Genomic DNA, 22,500 nt, shown 5'->3' with positions numbered 1-22,500 from the left:
CCTGATTCATTCCACAGTGCTCCCACCTCCTCCCAGCAGCCTCCTCCACCTGCTGCAGGATCCTGACTCACCTGCTTCCCAGCAGTTCACTATGTAGCTCTTCAACCTTGAAAAATTGTGAACATTAAAACTTTTAGGTCTAAGGGCCTGGAATTTCATTTTGTTCAACTCTGCACCATCAAACACGGTGTTCTCAGTTTTTCTACACCTTGAAACCAGAACCTAAAGTTATGTGAAGACTTTATTAGTGCAGCTTTTCTCACTTACAGGGAAATGTGTATGTATGTGTATCCATTCAAAGCTGGGTCCACACCACACATGGAGCAGCTCATTGTTTCGCTTTCTCATTTTGTGCTGCTCATTGTAGTCCCCACCCAGTTCTGCAGTCACTGTCAGCTTGACCACGTGATGATGAACTGAATGAACCAGGTTATCATCTGCTATAAGTTCTGATTAGAGTTGCTTTCCAGTTCACACCAGCTGCACTGCAAGATGACCTGAAGAGGCAGCAAACTGGCCTGCTGATATGGGAAATGTGAGACAGGAACAGCTGCAGCTCTTCCAAAGACAAGAGTGAGAGAATTATCCACTAGTAAAATAATCATTTTTCTTGGACACATAAATTAATTAATTAAAATGTGAAGTGAGTCACCAAATACACTCGGGCATCAGTTAACATAGCATGGTAGCCTGCTCAACTAAACTGTGTGGAAAACACCACAGTGTTTTAACAAAATATAAAGAATCCTCTTTTTAAAAAGAAATATGGCCACAATCTAAATCATTCTAGAGACATGAAGCTCAGGTTTTCCACTTTGCTAAGGCATACGGACATCTACACACAGGGGGCTACTTTACTTGAAACCAACCCCTGATGTCCAGAGTGGACTCTGAAACACTGCCAGTGCTGTGTAGCTAACAAGTTCAGCACTTTTAAAAACTGCTGATATATCTGACAGCACAGTAATAAAGGCGGTGTTGAAGTTCAGACCATTTGGCTCATGCCAAATGTAATTTCTGGGGACCAACATGATTTTATTAATAAACACATTCCTGTGATCGAGTCATCAAATACATAAAGATGTCCAAATGACTTTAGAGTACACAGTCATATGTATGGGGACCACAGTTGGTGATGAATCTTAGTGCCCCATGAAAAACACTATCCAATTAATGAACAGAAGCACATCTACAGGGAGTGCAGAATTATTAGGCAAGTTGTATTTTTGAGGAATAATTTTATTATTGAACAACAACCATGTTCTCAATGAACCCAAAAACCTCATTAATATCAAAGCTGAATGTTTTTGGAAGTAGTTTTTAGTTTGTTTTTAGTTTTAGCTATTTTAGGGGGATATCTGTGTGTGCAGGTGACTATTACTGTGCATAATTATTAGGCAACTTAACAAAAAACAAATATATACCCATTTCAATTATTTATTTTTACCAGTGACACCAATATAACATCTCCACATTCACAAATATACATTTCTGACATTCAAAAACCAAACAAAAACAAATCAGCGACCAATATAGCCACCTTTCTTTGCAAGGACACTCAAAAGCCTGCCATCCATGGATTCTGTCAGTGTTTTGATCTGTTCACCATCAACATTGCGTGCAGCAGCAACCACAGCCTCCCAGACACTGTTCAGAGAGGTGTACTGTTTTCCCTCCTTGTAAATCTCACATTTGATGATGGACCACAGGTTCTCAATGGGGTTCAGATCAGGTGAACAAGGAGGCCATGTCATTAGTTTTTCTTCTTTTATACCCTTTCTTGCCAGCCACACTGTGGAGTACTTGGACGCGTGTGATGGAGCATTGTCCTGCATGAAAATCATGTTTTTCTTGAAGGATGCAGACTTCTTCCTGTACCACTGCTTGAAGAAGGTGTCTTCCAGAAACTGGCAGTAGGACTGGGAGTTGAGCTTGACTCCATCCTCAACCCGAAAAGGCCCCACAAGCTCATCTTTGATGATACCAGCCCAAACCAGTACTCCACCTCCACCTTGCTGGTGTCTGAGTGGGACTGGAGCTCTCTGCCCTTTACCAATCCAGCCACGGGCCCATCCATCTGGCCCATCAAGACTCACTCTCATTTCATCAGTCCATAAAACCTTAGAAAAACCAGTCTTGAGATATTTCTTGGCCCAGTCTTGACGTTTCAGCTTGTGTGTCTTGTTCAGTGGTGGTCGTCTTTCAGCCTTTCTTACCTTGGCCATGTCTCTGAGTATTGCACACCTTGTGCTTTTGGGCACTCCAGTGATGTTGCAGCTCTGAAATATGGCCAAACTGGTGGCAAGTGGCATCTTGGCAGCTGCACGCTTGACTTTTCTCAGTTCATGGGCAGTTATTTTGCACCTTGGTTTTTCCACACGCTTCTTGCGACCCTGTTGACTATTTTGAATGAAACGCTTGATTGTTCGATGATCACGCTTCAGAAGCTTTGCAATTTTGAGACTGCTGCATCCCTCTGCAAGATATCTCACTATTTTTGACTTTTCTGAGCCTTTCAAGTCCTTCTTTTGACCCATTTTGCCAAAGGAAAGGATGTTGCCTAATAATTATGCACACCTGATATAGGGTGTTGATGTCATTAGACCACACCCCTTCTCATTACAGAGATGCACATCACCTAATATGCTTAATTGGTAGTAGGCTTTCGAGCCTATACAGCTTGGAGTAAGACAACATGCACGAAGATGATGATGTGGACAAAATACTCATTTGCCTAATAATTCTGCACTCCCTGTATTATCAATAAAAATGATCTCCACCTGTTTCTGTTTTACATAAAATGAAAAACAGGAATTATTTCTATAACCCCCCCCCCCCAAAAAAAAGTTTCAGTTTTCTTATAATATACTAAACCATAATCACTTGGAAATCCTAGATATTTAAAAGTAGACACCAACTCAGTTTGTTGACCACTTTTATCAAATTTTAATATGACATTGCTGATCTCACAACGTCTGAAAACTAGAGGACACATTTTTTGTGTGCTGAGGCTGTATCATATATGACAATAACAGCAGTAACAGTACTGCAACTTTTAATATAATATGACTGAAAAGGAGACCATAGAGATTTAATCTGTTCAAAGATCCGAGATTGAAGTACGTTTACCAAAACTGAAAGTTTAGATTAGTGTATAATTAGTTAAAATAATATGATCACCCCCTTTTAATAGAGGAGTAACAATGGCAGATTAGTGCAAGGGAACCTTTAGGAAAGGTTAAAAATAGATGCAACCGTGTAGCTGAGATTATGGCTGCTAGCTTTAGGAATCTGAGTACGCTGATTTACGAGGATTAAGTTCTTTTTCTAACCTCTGTTGTGGTAAAGTGAATAAAATTTAAAACCTGAGTATTCCTAGTGGTTCTTTCAGGAGTTTATGTATTTCAGTAGATGTGCCAGAATTACATTAAAATATTTTAGTATTCAGTTCTTACACACTCTGACACCAGCTTGATTCTGGAACAAATCAGGAAGGCTCTTGGCGTACTCCACCAGCTCGTATGAATCTCTGATGTCCGTCAGGCCATCACCATTAACAAAGCTGCCATCACGATGCTTAAAATACTTGATGGAAAGACAGAGATCACATGTTAAATGTCAACATTTATATTTACTGCAAGTGGTAAAAAGATTACACATTGATGTGTTATGATATATGCATTTTTTCTTGCACAAAAGAAAATTTTCCCTGATCACAAAGATGAGTTAATTATGTAACACAAAGTTTCATGGGAGCTGTGCAGTTTTGTCTTTGACCAGCAGGTCGAGCCCTGTGTCAACAAGATTCACAATAATAGATAGGACATATGTTAAATATTTTGATTTGGTGGCAACAATCACTTAAAAAAGATAGCACGTATTTACCTCTGTGTCACATCCTGTCTTTCTTTAGCAGCAGTCAATAAGTGTCTGAGATCTCAGGAGACCTTTAGCAGCATTTACTGAAATAGGGTCTGTAATCTTGTTAGAACTTGTAGTTAATATAAATGCTTTCCAGCATGGCAGGTTAATGCTTAATGAGAAGCTCGTACACAGCAGTAATTATCTAATGGAAAGCTTTTACTTATTTGCTTGGTTGGATCCAGGGGGTGATTTTTTATTTTATTTTATTTATTTTTTTGTCAGTTGGGTTATTTTTGTTCTGAAATTGTCAGTCTCACTGCATTTGCTGCTGTGTTTTGGATATTTGCAATTTTTCATTTGATAAAAGCCAGAATATTTACATTATGCGTGGTGATGAAAAAAATAGGTAACACAAAGTGTCACTTTAACTCTGAGTGCAGTTCCGTCTTTAACCAGTTGGTGGTACCGCAGATTAACTGTCTCTACAGTGGGAGGAGGAGGCTGTCTTCAGTTTTAAAAACGCGCCCTGCTCTGAAATATTCACACTAAAGCATTTAATCAGAAATTCTCCTCAACATTTGGTAAAGACCAAAATCAAAACTTGTAATGATAAAAAATTTTAGTATTATTTGATGTCTTCTAATGTTAATGTTTTGCCAGCTTGTCTACTGGAGACAGTGCAGTGTAAAATGAAAACAAGTTTAACTGTCCAGTGTTTTTGATATCATGCTGTTACAGTGTGCCCACACAGAGCTGTTGTGTGCTTTAGCACAGTGTGGCTTGTCATAATAAGAAGGTAATTTAACACACTGAAACACACTTTACATGAAACGTTAACAAGCAAAAGTGCAAACTGTTCTGATAATGTGGGGGCGTGACACATAAAGAGATTAGTAGCTCATTTTAACCTTCTGTTAGCTGCTGAGGAGCTGATGTACTTTATTATTTTAGTGTGTTAAAAAATTATGTTCCTTTGGTCAAATTAGACATCAGTGTTTGTTTACAGTGCAGGTCCAGATCCAGGTGATCCCTCATTCTGAATACAATATAGCATATTGTATTATATACAATATAAGATTTATGTTATTTTCTAGTTTAACACTATACATTTGTGTGCAACTGGAATGGACAGAGAGATGGCAGACTGTAAAAGAGCAGGAAGGACAAAGTAAGCAAATGGGCAGATAGTGAGGTGGGAAAACAGAAAATAAGATTATGACATGAATGGTAGCATTTAAAAAGGTGCATATTACTCCAAACAGAGGCTACAAATCTATTCACCACTGATATCCTGTGTTGGGTCTGCACAGTAAATGGTAAATGGTAATGGCCTGCATTTGTGTAGCGCTTTACTCAGTCCCTAAGGACCCCAAAGTGGTGCCCCCCACCCACCCCAAACCCCACACCCCAAACCCCACCTCACCCCCACCCCACCTCACCCCTCCTCCACAAAGGTGGCAGTCATATACTACTGTTGTCCAACCTATTGAGTTGCTTTTAAAGATAACTTTGTAATCTAATGTTGTAATAGCAATTGCAAGGCATTGTTTGAGTGACATTATGATTGGGGGCTGAGCACCCCGACAAGTTTTGACCTAGGACCGTTCCTGACGGAATCAAATCCCCAGTTATAGTTACTGGAAAGACCTGCCCACATAATCCAGCAGGAGTAAAACAAAATAACTACAGAGTGATTGAGCTTGCATCAAGACAGCCTGCATGATGCAGTATTAAACTTTTTGCATTGTATTGTATTGTGCTTGTCCTCAGACAGGAGAATCAGCTGCATTACAGAAATTGAAGGTACAGTCTGTTAATAATAATAATAATAATAATGGATTGCATCAAAGCGCTTTACAATACCACTATTCATTCACTCTCACATTCATACACTGGTGAAGGCAAGCTACAGTTGTAGCCACAGCTGCCCTGGGGCAGACTGACTGTTACTGAGTTGTTAGAATGATGTGTGTGAGTGCCTGCCATATGCTTTGTGCAAATAGATCTGATGAGTCGAACTGATAAGAAAGTTATCAAAAGTGCAAACCCCCCCCACATTACAGATGGCTCATCAGGTTGTTTCAGTGGCTATTGTTTTTTCTTTATAAAAATCTCTGTTTAAAGGTATAAAAGAAGCCAAGTGAAAATACAAACAGCACATCGAGGAACACTTTCAAACAAACAACTCGAGAAATGTGGCAGGTGATCAAGACACTTACTGGCTACAAAGACAATCACATCTTCATCCATCTTCAACCTCTCCCTTCTACAGTCTGTAGTACCATCCTGCTTTAAGTCAACCACCATCCTTCCAGTGCCCAAGAAGAACAGTGAGTTGCTTGAATGACTACTGTCCAGTTGCTTTAACATCCATAATTGCCAAACACTTTGAGAAACTCATCATGTTGCACATTAAAGCTGCCATCCCTGCAGACCTCGATCCATACCATTTTGCATACAGGGCAAACAGGTTGACAGAGGACGCCATAATAACAGCTCTTCACTCAACCCTCACACACCTGGACAGTAGTAACACCTATGTGAGAATGCTGTTTGTGGACTTCAGCTCTGCCTTCAATACAGTTCAACCCCAAAAACCGGTTAATAAACTAGGACTCAACTTAGGACTCAGCAGCTCACTGTGCACCTGGATATTGGACTTCCTGAGCAACAGATCTCAGAACGTCAGGATGGGAGAGCACACCTCCTGCGCCCTCATTCTGAACGTAGGCATCCCACAGGGGTGTGTTCTCAGTCCCCTCTTTTACTCACTTTCCACCCATGATTGTTCTCCAATCCACACCAGTAACACCATCATAAAATTTGCTGATGACACCACCATCATAGGACTGATTGACAACAACAATGAATCAGCCTACAGAGAGGAGATTCAGCATCTGAAGCAATGGTGTGACAACAACAACCTACATCTGAACACAGCCAAGACCAAGGAGATGGTAACTGACTTCAGGTGAACAAAGTGATCTGAGCACTCTATCCTCTACATTGATGGGGAGGAGGTAGAAAGGGTAGAAAGCTTTAAGTTCCTCGGAGTCCAAATCTCGGCTGACCTTACCTGGTCCACAAACATTTCCCACTAGGTAGGGAAAGCACAACAAAGGCTGCACTTTCTCAGGAAGCTGCATTAGGCCCAATTACCCCAGAGACTGCTAGTAAACTTCTACTCCACCACTGAGAGCCTTCTGACCTACTCCAGCACACTCTGGTTCAACTGCTGCACTGTAGAGGACAAGAGGAAACTGCAGTGGGTGGTGAGGGCAGCAGTGCGGGCAATTGGGACTTCACTAACCCCCCTCAGAGACATTTATACTGGCAGACTTCAGCAGAAAGCCAGCATCATCATCAAGGACCCCTCACACCCTGGACACTCACCTTTTCCCCCCTTTCCCTCTGGTAAACACTAGAGGTCCATCAGGTCAAAGACAAACAGACTCAATAGAAGCTTCTACCGACAGGCTGTCAAACATGCCCTACCTTCAGTCTGATTGAAGGTTAACTGCACTGCCAACACTCAAGGAGATTACACTTTATCCATAAACCGTATTTTTATTTATACTATAATGCAACCAACATTCCTACCTCTACAAACTGTATTTATTGTAGTAGCAACAGCATCCCCCCCATTTAGATCAATATATATATTTGGACACTGACACAAGTTTTGTTTTTTTTACCCATTTACTTAAACATATTCCAAATATAGTTATATAATGGACATAGACTAATGTGCAGACTGTCAGCTTTCATTTGAGGTGTGGTTCTTGCATTTGGAAGATTTTCTGTTAATAGACAACATGTGGTAAAAGGAGCCCTCCGTGTAGGTGAAACAAGCCACCCCTAAGCTGCTAAAATAGAAAAAAATCCAATGCAACAAATCACTACAATATTAGTTGTGGCAAAATCTACAGTTTAGTACATCCTGAGAAAGAAAGAAAGCACTGGTGAACTAAGTTGATACGTAACCTGACGATGCCTCGGAGACTTCAGCTTCAAAGAACTGGTGACATTGGTGCAAAATCATCACTTGCCAAAACCCTCCGTGATTGTTCAGCGGTTTAAATTCCACACTCATTCATGCAAGCCAGGAGTTTCAGTGGCTGCGTATGTGGTGGAGCTGAGACAGCTATTGGAGCACTGTGAGTTTGGAGGCGTGCTGGATGACATGCTACGCGACAGGTTGGTGTGTGGTATAAATGTTGATGGCATGCAGCGTCAGTTGTTTGGGGAGCCCACACTGGACTTTAAGAAAGCTTTGAAAATTGCTCAGGCAATAGAAACAGCAGCTAATAACATTAAAGACATCAGAACGCTAACGACAATATGCACTCAGCTGATGTACATCATGTATCTCAGAGTGTGAGAGGCAAACCGAGGGAGCTAGTGGAGTGTTACCGGTGTGGGGGAGCAGATTTTGCCAAGGAGTGTGTTTTCAAAGACAGTACCTGCTAAAACTTCAAGAAAAAGGGGCACTTAGCCAAGAAATGCAGGAGCTCTAAGGAGAAACCAAAGAAGGAATGGAAGACAAAACCCAAACTAAACATGCATCACCTGCAGAGCATAGCGCCTGAGGAGGATGAGTGTGTTTTCAACATGTTTAATCTGGTTGGCTTAAATAAATGCCATGCAGAGCCCATATGCCACTATCCAGGTAAATGGGAAGGAACTACAAATGGAGGTGGATACAGTGGCCTCAGCTTCCGTGATCAGCCAAGCCACCTACCACAGCTTATGGCACTCGGGCGGGGCGCCGGCTCTCCAAGCGACTGAGATAAGCCTGAGACAGTACACGGGTGAATGCATTCCCCCGCTTGGTGGTATAGAGGTGCATGCAGCATATCAGGGTCAAGAAACTGCAGCAACACTACTGGTGGTGAAAGTGGAGGGGGCTAATCCGCCTGAACTGGAGAGAAATCAGGTATGTAAGTGTAAGCCAAGATGAATTGCTGGGAAAGCATGCAGATGTTTTCAAGAATTAATTGGGCACCCTCTAGGGCACCACTGTGAAGCTGTGTGCGGACTCTTTTGTCCGGCAACGCTTTTTCAAACCACGCACTGTACCATACGCCATGAAGGCCAAGCTGGAAGTAGAATTGAGAGACTACAACAGTTCTCAGACTGGGCAGCCCCGATTCTACCAGTGTTGAAGGAGGACTGAGGGGTGTGTATATGTGGTGATTACAAACTGACAGTAAACCAAGCCTCTCAGCTCAACACCTACCCTCTGCCTCAAGTGGATGACCTGTTTGCCACACTGGCGGGTGGTCAGACATTCACAAATTTGGATATGAGTCATGCATACCACCAGTTGCTACTGGATGAGGAATCAAAAAAATATGTGACAATAAACACACACAAGGAGCTGTTCAAGTACAATCGCCTGGTGTTTGGCGTTGCATCCAGTCCGGCTATCTTTCAGCACACCATGGACAATCTTCTGCAAAAGATTCCCAGTGTTGCTGTTTACTTGGATGACATTTTAGTTACAAGTAAAACAGAAGAGGAGCATCTGCGTAACCTTGAGCAGGTGTTGAAGAAGCTCTCAGAAGCTGGGTTGCATTTGAAGTGCAGTAAGTTTGTTTTCCAAGCCCCTAGCGTGACATACCTGTGTCATCGCATCTCAGCTCAGGGCCTGTCCCCGCTGGAAGACAAAGTGAGGGCAGTAAAGGAAGCCCCCAGTCCAAAGAATGTAGCTGAACTAAGATCATTCTTGGGCTTAGTGAACTATTATGGGAAGTTTTTGCCTAACCTCTCCAGCATGCTTGCTCCCCTGTATGGGCTCTACTTTTAGAAAATTTGATGTTTTCTAAAAATAGATAAAATAGATCAAATTTGATATTTTCTAAAAATAGAAAATATCAAATTAAAGACTTTACAAGGCAAGACATAATGATGGAGAGACTGTTTCATTTCTAGAGTTGTGCAGTTATTCCCTCAAACCACTGCATTCTAACTACTGAGTGAAAGTAAAAGAAAAGGAGTCGAACAAAAGAACCCAAGTGGGGGGAGAAATATATCAGTATGATAAATTAGTGGTCTGACTGATAATCTTCTTCTTCTTCTTCTTAATATGGACTTTGTAGGTGTTTTTATTTATTTTTGTTGTTTTAATAGAACTGTTATTCCAAGGTGGCCTAATTACCTAATTACTAATAGCCTTAATGTCATAACACAGGAAACACAGAAGATGTTTCCTGTGCTAAGGCAATTGAAATGAGTAGATATAAGTGGCATCTGATAAAAAGAAAACTTTCTATTCCATCCTGTGATAAGAACACAGTGAGAGACTGAAATGAACCATCTACAGAGGACACAATAAACCTCAGTAACCACATTATCTTCAGTCCTGAGCAGATTGTTATTGCGGATTTCTGAAAAAAAGCAGATTTATTTTAAACACATCTACTTGCACATTGAACTTAAGAGAAAAATATAAAAGAATCAACATTTCCTCTGCTTTTCTAGGCAAACACTCAATGTGTACATTACAGTCAGCATGATTTCATACTGATGACCGACAGTTCTCTGGTAATTCAGTCAGTTTACACAGTCCACACCCATCAAGTGCTTAAATGAATACATTTCCAACCATGGACATATTTACCTTTTACAGGTACAGATTATAATATTAGCAGATGTTTAGCTGCACCTACAATAAAACTTTATCGTGAGTATATAGTCCACACATTCACTATTCAACATATTTGAATTTACCAAATGGATCTTAAATTCCAGGAATTAGTATGTGCATCATACTTCAAGAGAGATTCAAGATTCTTTATTTGTCACATGCATAGTTATACAAGTACAATACGCAGTGAAATGTATCCTGAAACCCTCCTCGACTGTGCAAAAGGGGAGAGAATTACATTATATACATTATGTGAATATATACATGGGGGACTTTATGTGCAGTAAGTGGCATTGTGTGGAGCAAGTGGGTGAATTCTGTACATTAAATTAATTAAATAAAACAGACAATCTCAAATTTTTTAAATTAAAAAATCTGAAATGTACATTGTGCCGGTGGTTGTTAGAGTGTCTGGAAGAGAGTCCTGGCTCAGTCACTTATGGATGCTTATGGATACTTAAAGATTTAAATATATTTATGACCGGCTATCCAAAAAAAATGTTGGGACCACATATAAAATTGAAATAATACTGAAATCACTGATAACCCTATACTTGAAAATGTAACAACATTTAAAGTAAACATGTTAAGCATGTTTACTTTAAATGTGATACCCAGAACCTGCTAGAAAACACAGTAACAAAAAATGTTAATGAAGCCATTGAGATTTTTGTCATTTCTTTATTAATCTCATAATATGACCATCAACATCATCAGTTTTCCTAAACGTCCTCAAAGTAGAAAGATGCCCAAGGAAACAACTGAGATGAACATACACTGCCTTCACACACATATGAACTTGAGTGACATCTCATTCGTAATACACAGAGTTTAATATGATAGCCAACCCTTTGTAGCTATAAAAGGTTGGATACTTCTGGGATGGCTTTCCACAAGGTTTACGGGTGTGTTTGTGGGAATCTTTGACCATTCTTCCAGAACCACTTTTGTGAGGTCTGTAAACCATAAAGTTTTATTTTGCTATACTCTTGACAAAACATTTGTTTTGCTGTCTAAGTTTAGCCAACTACAAAATGGCACCTATGTTTATTGTGTGAAGCTAGTTTTCTCCTTTGGTATATACACATTTAGGTTATTCATATATATTTGTCATTTTTATTTTTTATTACTTTTTTTTTTTTTAACAGTGAATTTCCAGAACTTTGGCCTAATTTTCTGATTAAGTGCTTCTGTCTGCCATTGGAAGAAAAAGCAGACTAAAGTACACATTCAGAGGCAGGTGAGGTGGTGGGTGCTAAAGTTACATCCATAAATTTTTGGATCAAGACAGTTTTTGTACTTTTGCCTCGCTACATCACCACAGCAGATTTTAAATCAAACAATCCAAACGTAATTGGAATGCAGACTTTCAGCTTAAATCAAGTGCTGACAAATATGCAAAAAACTAAAGGCACTAGGATACATTCCACATTAGTTACTTTGCATGCTACTGCAACACTATCTGACTGTCATTTCTTTTTGACATCTGACTGGCCACTTGGTGTTCGCTCTCTCTGCGGTAGAGTATCACTTCCTGTTCCTGCTCAACACACAGTGGTGTTTTTGAGTAGCTTATCTACTTAGCAATTTAATTAAAAACTTTTAGATACCTCCTTTTTTATAGTATAATCTACACGTGCTTCATCCGAACCACACTCTGTGTACTCACTTCTAAATTATAGCCAAAGTATTCACTCACTGTGTCTTTACTGTATCGCTAGCTTAGCTTAGCTCGTAGCCGACTTGCTAGCAGCATGGCCTCTTCACCTGTCCCTCCTGCACTTTCCTGCTCATTGCTTCAGATGTTTAGTTACTCCTCGGCCTCCTTTAGCAGTAGTGATACTTGTAACAAATGTAGCATATTTGCAGCTCTGGAGGCCATGATTACTGAATTGGAGACTCGGCTTCGCACCCTTCATTCACTCATAGCTAGCCAGGCCCCTGTAGCTGGTGCAGCTGAAGATAGCGTAGGCCCCGATAGCTTTTACCCGGCATGTTTGTTCCTTACATTGGAATTTGGAGGTGTGTGTGTGTGCGTGTGTGTCAGAGTGTGACCCCATAAACGACTTCCCTAAACCTGCTGGTCTGGAAAGTCCAAACAACAGAAGAATTTACTGAATACAGTAAAACAAAACAAAACAAAACCAAAACAATTATGCTGCATCGTTTCTTCTGTTTCTATTTGGCCACAACACCTCATCCACATCACAAGCAATATTTTCACTGGCCGATCAGCAGGGCAAATATCGCCTAGCATGGCGAATCGAGAAAAAACTAAAAAGCGTGGGTGGACAGTGAACCAGTCTTCATCGTCCTCATCCTCCTCCTCCTCCCCCTCCTCCTCTTACTCTCACTCCTCTGGCTCTGCCTCTGTTTCCAATGTTGGCATCCATTGCACCAAAACAGAAGAACTCACCTGTTGCCCTTTTATAAAGCTCTGATTTTTTCATTGCAATTATGTGTGAAAGGTGTTTACCTATGTGATGAGTTAGTATGCAAAGTAGGGCAACTGAGTTTACAATTTTGAATGACAGTGTGTTTCTCTTGTGAAAACAAGAGATTTTCTTCATGAAAAGAGTTCCAAATGCAGAGAATTATGTGTAGTGTTTTGAAAAAAGTGTGTTTTAAAACTGCAATTTGAGTGTAAAGCAGGAATTATGCTTGTAGTTTAGCAGAATTGGTTTAGGGGGGTGGTGCATCAGTTACATGTGGTAGTCACTGTGTCTGAAGTACATGTAATTGTGTGTAAACAACTGGAAATAACTGTAATATTACTGTTAATATTACTCTGAAAATAAAGGATCACTAAGAGTTTTCACTTTCCTGAATCGCCTGAAACTTTCCTTAGGTGTCTTCTCTGTGTTGACTAATGTCCAGATCGGATGACAACATATTCTCAGGGCTATCTTGATATGATCTTCTTCTGCAAGTACTTTAGGGGGAAAAATCTGAAATTCATTTCCTTATGAAATAGGAAGAAAGCCACATCAGAAATGCTCTCAGTGGCTGTCAAGAATCCATTTTGTAGAAAAGCAGAATGTGAAAAGAAAGACTGAGATATGCCAATTACACAAGAACTGGACTGAAAATCAGCAGAAACAGGTCTTGTGGAGCAATCAATTCAAAATTTGAAATTTATGGTTCAAATTGTGCCCAGTATATATGAAAATCTGGAGAGTAATGTGTGGTTTACAAAACGTAATATTTTGTATTAGTGTAAGTGGTCAGTCTTTGCTCAGATATAGTAACCTTATCCCTGTTTCCATAGTAATATCTACAAGCACTGACAATAATGTAATTGCTGTGCTCTATAAATTGCAGCTTCCTATTCCTCTCAGTACAGTGTTTATCACCCTGTTTAAATTACAGAGCTTTATTTACTAAACACTTTATTGTTGATGATTTTGTTACCTCTCATAAATTAGACTCATTTGGACTTTGTTCAACTAGGCAACTGCTTCCCACTTGTGAAAAATTCTCCACTAAAATACAAATTTTCACAAGCCTAAAAATACTCTACAAACCAAGTACACATCGTAAGATATCTTGGGTGTTTTGCACACCCACTTATAGATACACAAGGATACTTAATATAATTTTTTTTAATTTACTTAATTGAATTAATGAATTTATCAGCCACAGGCAAGGCCAGAGCTGGGAATTGTTTGTGGAGGAGGAAGGAAGGTTATATGTTGTCAGTACGGACAAACACATTTTTAAGTTTGTGTGGATGAAGAAGAGTGATCTTTAGCTTTACTGAGTATTTTTTAATCATTTCATCACAACACACAATTTAACATCTCATCCTAAATTAAAGATTAAAGATACTGCAATAGACAATAAACTCCAGAAAACCAGGAATCAACATATGAACATTATCTGTGCAAAGACTGATACTGCTGAAGTAAAAGAGCAAAGTCACAGAGGTGTTTATGAATACACAGCCAGGCGTTTTGCAATCTGGTCCATTTTGGCACAATCTGTGAGTTGAAATTTCTTAGGTATTGATATTGAACAGAAGAAATGATTTAACTTCATCTAAATACCTTAAAAATGCTTGTTTTTCAATAATTTTTGAAGAATTACCCATACACACATGCATAATGGCCCTTGTGTGAATGTGGAAAAATAGTCTTTGGGGCTTTAAATTCTGAGTTGCCGTAACTTTGGCTTCATATATTACATATTATACTTCATATACTACATATTGCTGTAAGGTGACCAACCATATGGCTACCAGTTTTGATATTTTTTTGACTATTTAGTTTTGCAAGAAAAATGTTTTAAGTAAAAAAAAAAAAATAATAATTGGCGTGTAAGTATGGACTTATTTTGCAAGAGAAAATTCTGAACGTGTGATTAAAGAATAAGTGGCAAAGGTACCAGTATCTATTAAAATATGACAGGAACCCAACCCAACAACAGAAACAAGAAAGATACATTAAACATAAAATAACTAAATATGAGAGTAGTTATGTGACAGTAATGTCTCTGTTTTCCTTTCCAATCCCATACCAAGTAAAGTTCAGGCTGGTATCAACAATACTGATTCAATATCAGTACTTTGTACAAGAATTTAATGTGCTTGGAAAATCAAAATCAGCATTATTGTATTTTAAATTATACCTTAACAATAAATACAAGACATAGCACTACTTGTTCTTATTGTTTAATTATGAAGAATTATCATACAAGAGGGAAAAAACCCAGTCAATGTCAAAACCTTTAAAATATTCAATTAACAATGACTCAAAACAAATATGACTGATTGAAAACAACAATAAAGCTAAGAACCATTTTCCTAGACTATCTATCTATCTATATCTATTTCATTTCAATGATCACAATAATATAGTTACTTTCTACTGCTTTTCTGTTAATGATAAAATCCAGTTTTCCCCAAACTACTAAAATAGACAAATTATTTGGTATCGGAGGAATCAGTATTTCAGTATCAATCCTCGCACCACTAGACAAGAGAGGGAGAAGAACAGTTAAGGAAACAACAAAGAAATTAAACATAAACATATTCAAAGTAGGACCTGAAACTGAATGAAAAATCAAGTATTCTAAACTAGAACAGCATCCAGCACTCCATAAAAACAAGGCAATAAGAGGAACTCAAACTATTGTGTTATTACTAGATATATTAGATTAACAATAAAAACATGACCTTATGACACTAACCCTATCAACAATAGCATAAGAAATCAAACTGCCTATAGAATCATAAAGAAATAAAATCAGGAACAATAAAACCCAACAGAAAGAAAAAATAGCTTTATTCACATGAATCCCAAGCTCTGTCATTCCTGGAGTAATGGCTAAACAATTAAAATGAAAGAGACGAAAATGTTCAGATTAAGTGCAATATGTAATGACAATAAGTGACCCTTATGTGCGTTTATGGTCTTCTATCCATATCTAATGCACTTAAGGTGGTTTTTGAAAAAGTGAAGCTGCAGTTTGAATTTGCCTTCACTTCTTTCAGGGTGTCTGAATTTGTTGTAGGTAGGATTACGGTTTTCCTGTGTTTTGGGTTGATGGTCAATTATCACATCACCACATGAGGCAACCATCAAAGAGCCCAGGCCATCCATGAAGAACTCTAGAGTCAGAAACAGACATTTCCCATTTAAGAAAATATCATCTTAGTGCCATTTTCAATCTAAACCCCTTTTGAGGTCTGGACTTACCTGAATGCGCTACTCGCTGGAGCTTGGGGTCAAATCTCACCCTCTGCATGGCATCTGTACGAGCCAGGAAGAAGTTGACCACTCCACTGGCCAAATGGCATTGTGGGTAACCAGGAAGACGGTGGAATTTTCCACCAGACTTCCTGTATAGGCAGCCACCTTCATTTTCATCTCCTTCCTCATATAGAATAGAAAAGTAAAAGCGGTTCCCTTGTACTGACCCACCAACCTAATTAGAGAAAAACAAAAAACCCATTATAAAATCAACACAATACAGTACAACAGAATCATGTAACCAAGGTTCAAAACTGGTGATTGAGAAAAAATAATCTTGAATTATTATTCAAGATTAGATTAGGCCACGTTAGAAGTCTAGTTTTTTTTCAGATGCTTTCAATCATGTTTTTCTTGAAGGATGCAGACTTCTTCCTGTACCACTGCTTGAAGAAGGTGTCTTCCAGAAACTGGCAGTAGGACTGGGAGTTGAGCTTGACTCCATCCTCAACCCGAAAAGGCCCCACATGCTCATCTATGATGATACCAGCCCAAACCAGTACTCCACCTCCACCTTGCTGGCGTCTGAGTCGGACTGGAGCTCTCTGCCCTTTACCAGTCCAGCCACGGGCCCATCCATCTGGCCCATCAAGACTCACTCTCATTTCATCAGTCCATAAAACCTTAGAAAAACCAGTCTTGAGATATTTCTTGGCCCAGTCTTGACGTTTCAGCTTGTGTGTCTTGTTCAGTGGTGGTCGTCTTTCAGCCTTTCTTACCTTGGCCATGTCTCTGAGTATTGCACACCTTGTGCTTTTGGGCACTCCAGTGATGTTGCAGCTCTGAAATATGGCCAAACTGGTGGCAAGTGGCATCTTGGCAGCTGCACGCTTGACTTTTCTCAGTTCATGGGCCGTTATTTTGCACCTTGGTTTTTCCACACGCTTCTTGCGACCCTGTTGACTATTTTGAATGAAACGCTTGATTGTTCGATGATCACGCTTCAGAAGCTTTGCAATTTTGAGACTGCTGCATCCCTCTGCAAGATATCTCACTATTTTTGACTTTTCTGAGCCTGTCAAGTCCTTCTTTTGACCCATTTTGCCAAAGGAAAGGACGTTGCCTAATAATTATGCACACCTGATATAGGGTGTTGATGTCATTAGACCACACCCCTTCTCATTACAGAGATGCACATCGCCTAATATGCTTAATTGGTAGTAGGCTTTCGAGCCTATACAGCTTGGAGTAAGACAACATGCATGAAGAGGATGATGTGGACAAAATACTCATTTGCCTAATAATTCTGCACTCCCTGTCTTGTGTGAACTCTTTTCCCAATAAAAGGCAGCGAGAGGAGGCCGTCGTCGGGGTCATTCGTAATGAGATTCGAAGTGCGTTTCTGAGATACCGACGAGGCCTCCCTTGCAAATAAACCGATCGATCGCTGACTGTCTTGTTTTCTTCATGATGAATAAGTCTCTAAACCAGCAGGGCTTGTGGAAACACAGACCCAACATTTATTTGGTCCTTCGGAACCGGAGCCCAACGCATCGCATCCACTGAGGAGAGGGAGATGACGCCGCCGCAGTCTGCTAGCAGCCGAAAGCCCTGGTGCTTAACTTTGTCACCAGGCCGGTCGGGATGGATGGCAATTGACGGGATCCAGAGATTCTTCCCATGAACGGAAACAACACGAACAGTGAGTACAGAAGGCCTTAGAGAGCGGCTACGTGACCGTGCGGTTAAACGCAGTTACGTGAGTGTGCAAGCTGTGCGTGTAGACGCAAGCTGCCTGGCTTCTCCGCCAGTGTTTTTGTTTTTAAATCTTTTTGATTTATTTAAGGAGGTAGGTTTGGCTTCTCCGCCAGTGTTTTAAGGAGGGTTAAGATGGTTTCTCCACCGAAAGGAGGATAGAGCTCTAAAAAATTAAAAAAGGTTTTTCTCCGCAGTTAAGGGCGTTGAGTGTTTGGTTTCTCCTCCAATAGTAAGGAGGATAGAGCTCGCCACGGTAAGGGAGGTTATAGGCCTAAAGAGAGTGTGAATGAGCGTATGTGTGTGTGAGTGCCAGTAAGTGAACGCAGCAGCACAGAAGGAAACCTAAGTCATGTTAACGGAATTACACGTAGCCTGGGTTTTGGGGTAAGGCGCGTTGCATGCCGCAAAATTAAAAGAAGTCTACCTTGAAAGAGGATGAAATACACTGCAAAGTATTTATTGGGCAGCACGTGGTGTGTGGATCGTTGACGAATGAAGTGAAATTGTGCTCTAAGCAGAAGTGAGTGTGAGTGTGTCTGACATCACGGTGTGTGTGAAAAGGTATCCAGCTGGGGCAGACATGATTCTGCAGGTCACCTGCCCAGTGGACAAAAGAAATAAAATAGTTGTGTGGATGAATGATAGCATGAAGAGTGTTTGGTGTTTCTCAGCCTGAAACAACTGCAATGCTATTTTCTGTTTTGGAGAAAAGGACAGTTTAAAAAAAAAATCAGAGAGAGAGATGTATGTTGTTTAAGCAGTGATGAGAATAATGGAAATGTGATGAGAGAGGAACACAAAAACATACAGAAAATGCATTAACTATACTAACCCTACATGCATATACACAATAAATGATACTCATGAAGACCAGACAGCATCTTAAGCACGAGATTCTGTTAGTCATCTTGTCCAAGTCACTAGTAAGATGAAAGTGATATATAGACTAGTGGACTGAATATTATAGGAGGACAGATGGTTGCATCATAGAGGAGGAAACAGAATGCTGATGAGAGGTCTTAAATGAGTGAGCTGAGTGAGCTGATTGTGAGTTTCTGGTGTGTGAAGAAGTTGTAACATGGCACACATTTAGTTACATGAGAAGAAACTTATTATGTGATGAGACAGCAGGGTTATGCTGTATGTTGTGTGTATGGCTGATTTGGATGAATGTTTGAGATTAAACTGGCTGTTGATTTGTCTTTTGTTACTAAGTTGAGCCTGCCAATTGGGTTGTTACGATTTATTCCCCTGAATTGAAGAACACGTGTCATGACTTAAACAAGGCCTTTCTTTCCTTTGCTTTCCTTTATTTTCTTTTTATTTTGTTACTCTCATGGTGCACTAAAGTTTTGTTTGATAATTTTTCTGTCATCTAAGCAGATCTGAACGTTTGAATAGGAAGAACTATACAACATGTTGTTGCGAACGGTTGCAAAGTGAGTTTCTCCAAAATTAAAATGGGCTGGGGAGAAAGCCACTTATTTGGGACAATTAGAAAGTAAGTTCCTGTCCAAAAGGATTCAACGAGGAAATCCAGTCTAAATTCTTTTTCTTTTTGAAATGTCGTCGTTTTTCTGAGGGTGGAAACAAAATGCGACAATAATTTCCACTATCAGCAAAAGAAAGAATCACTGAGTGAATGAGTGAGAATTTAAAAAAATGGGGAACTGACTGACTGGTTAAAGCTGACAAGACTGACTGACTTAACACCATTGTGTGAAGCTAACCCCCACCTGACAAAGGTGTGGCTGTATCACTGTGTGTGTCTCTGTTGCAGGAGCAGAAGGAGACCACAGGAGGAAACTTGGGTGACATGACTATGTGAACTCTGCAAATTTAACCTTTTTAGTTTTAATTTTTCTGTGTCTGTGAATTTACCATGGGTGTGTTATTCACTACCGTGTGTTGCTCACAGAGATTACTGTGAGAAAGAGTGTATACACCTGTGCAGCGCTAACATTTACATTTCTTTATTACAGCAGATGGTTAATCATGTGATTTGATCATGTGATTTACAGCAGGACACAACTTAATGATGTTTTTCTACCACAGGATTACTGAGATTTTGTGTGAAGAAAACTGTGGTTACAGGCTATATGTTGATGATGAAATTACACTGTGTTGTTGAGAAAATGTTGGAGAAAATGTGAATGTTACAGGGGAGAAGTGAATACAGTGTGATACTGTATTTGAAACCAGTGTTGCATCTTTTTACAGCAGAGTGTTAACTTTATGACTTTTCACAGCTCCTCTGGAATCTGGATGGCCGACACCTGACAACCAGGATGATCCGTGTGTTTGGCTAATGTTTGTTTTTCTTTAAGAGTGTTTGAAGAGGATTCAGCACAGACAGACAAGTGACAATTGAACAGATGTGCAGTGGTTACTGAATGGTTAAATAGGGCTCATTATCTGACCACACTGTTGGGCTCATGATGAGTGACAAACTTAAGGGACGTCACTGATTACAATGTGGAATGACGTTGAGATGTTAAATGATTTGGAGCAAAGTATGGAAAAAGCAGGAGTTTAAGGAGTTTAGAATAAACCTGCAATGATCCTTGTCTCTGTGATGCTGAATACTTTATTACACTTACGAGCTGCAGTTAGTTGCAAATGTGAAGTTGTTTTAACTTAAAGACTTTGTCTTCTAGGATACAGGCTCTGGGTGGAGCTGGGAGTTAAACAAGCTAAACATTTAATTGCTGACTAATGTTTTTACACAAGGTTACAGGTGGAGTATGGCTGCTCCAAGGGACAAACCCTGGAGATTGTTTTAGGGAGACTGTGCAACATTCTTGTACATGTCTCATTGGGGAGTTGACACGTGGTGAAAGCCGTGTGGCGAGAGGAGTGTCATTTTTTTTTAATTTGTAGATGTCGTGAGGTGCCAGGACGAGAAGGAGTGGCTGAGGGGATTGTCCACAAGATGGGAGCTGAGGCCAGGAGAGAGTCTTCAGGAGGATCAGAGACAGCACAGAAGACATCGCACAGAGAGCTGTGCTACTGGGCTTTCAGGAGATCATCGGGAGGAGTCTTTGCACAGCAAACAACCATAAGGAGTGGAAGAGTTTCGACGTTGACGTTGAGGAAGACAACTAAGGTGTACGACGTGCTCTGCCTTACATCGTCTGCAGACTAAATTTACATTTCTGTCACCTACAAGACACTTGTCTTTAATGTAACGCTTACTCTCACAACCACACATATTACCATAAAATGGTGCACAATTCTGACTCCATCAACCCTTTTGCCAACGAAAGAAGAGGGCACTTCTCATGAGTGTAGAGAGCACTTGGAGAAGGAGTGTAAGCCAAGGGATGACTCAATAGCTGTGGCACTCGTTGAGGGAAAGGTTTGGTTTGTTGATGATTTGAGTCTTACGACAGTAGAGGGACAGGCTAAGACAGGTTTTACTGTAGCAGACAGTGAGAAAGTTATCTGTGCAGGACAACTAACATGTTTCATATTTGCTTGAGCAGCAGAGATGCTAGCTTTAACGGAAGCGTGTAAAGCTGCAGAGAGACAATATACACTGATAGGCAGTATGCATTTGCTACATTACATTTCTTTTTAGCGCAGTGAGTGAGACGAGGTGTGGCAACGTCTACAGGGAAACCTGTAGAACACGCCAAACTCTTGCAAAATCTGCTGGAGGCAGTGTTATTAACCAGTGGAATTGCCGCTTGTAAATGTGCAGCACACATGTGAGGGAAAGATCCAGTTGCATTAGGGAAGGTTTTTGCAGATAAGATCGCAAAAGAGGCAGCTTTAGTTGAACATGGTGTTAACATTTTAGCAGTACAACATCAGCAGACACGCAGGCCCACTCACCTACAGCAGGAAAACGGTTGTGACTTACAGAAGGAGCGAGCTTGCAGGATGGTGTTTATTATCTGTGCGATAAACCAATACTGCCTAAGAATTTGTATAAGACTGCTGCTATTTTGAGCCATGGGCTGTGCCATTTCACAACAGCAGGGAGATGATGGGAGCAGTAGAGCAACATTTTCATACTCTAGGATTTAATACTTTAAAAAAAAATAATTTGCAGGTCATGTATGATATGTTGCAAGCACAATTCTCGGGGTAATTTGAGACTGAAGAGAGGGAAATTCCCCAGACCCAGTCACCCATTTCAAGTTATTCACATGGACTGTATAGAGCTGTCCAACTGTAATAACTATAAGTACTGTGTAGTGATAGCGTGCCCTTTTTCAAAGTGGGTAGAAATCGTCCCAACTAGGAAAGCAGATGCCATTTTGGTGGCCAAAGCAATATATAAGAATATCATCCCGGAACATGGGATTCCAGAGACCATCGCTGACTGTCTTGTTTTCTTCATGATGAATAAGTCTCTAAACCAGCGGGGCTTGTGGAAACACAGACCCAACAATTGATGTCTTCTCTTATCAAGAAAACTTAAAACTTGTAGGTCCAAGTTACACATGATTGAGCTAAAGAAAAAAAACTGTTACAAACTGAACCAACACAAGCTATTTCATTCTTACCACATCTAGTTCAGGGACCGCCTCC

The 22,500-nt window shown here is 40.1% G+C and overlaps 1 protein-coding gene across 1 annotated transcript in view; it reads right to left on the bottom strand.

Moving 5' to 3' along the window:
* Nucleotides 1–15,927: 15,927 nt before the first annotated feature.
* The window catches only part of LOC308411766 (beta-1,4 N-acetylgalactosaminyltransferase 2-like), a gene marked incomplete at both ends in the record, with an annotated part of 28,350 nt that continues 21,777 nt past the window's right edge, over nucleotides 15,928–22,500 (bottom strand). Inside the window, 3 exons of the mRNA XM_080905792.1 lie at nucleotides 15,928–16,121; nucleotides 16,210–16,438; nucleotides 22,476–22,500. The exon at nucleotides 22,476–22,500 is cut by the window's right edge and continues 119 nt beyond it. Of these exons, the coding sequence (XP_080761918.1) occupies nucleotides 15,928–16,121; nucleotides 16,210–16,438; nucleotides 22,476–22,500 (448 nt within the window). The remainder of the gene's footprint in view (nucleotides 16,122–16,209; nucleotides 16,439–22,475) is intronic.

Source organism: Rhamphochromis sp. 'chilingali' (assembly GCF_963969265.1).
Source record: "Rhamphochromis sp. 'chilingali' genome assembly, chromosome: 15".
Classification (NCBI taxonomy): Eukaryota; Metazoa; Chordata; class Actinopteri; order Cichliformes; family Cichlidae; genus Rhamphochromis; species Rhamphochromis sp. 'chilingali'.
The sequence above is the reverse complement of the archived record's forward strand: the minus strand, read 5'-3'. Positions and strand labels throughout refer to the sequence as shown.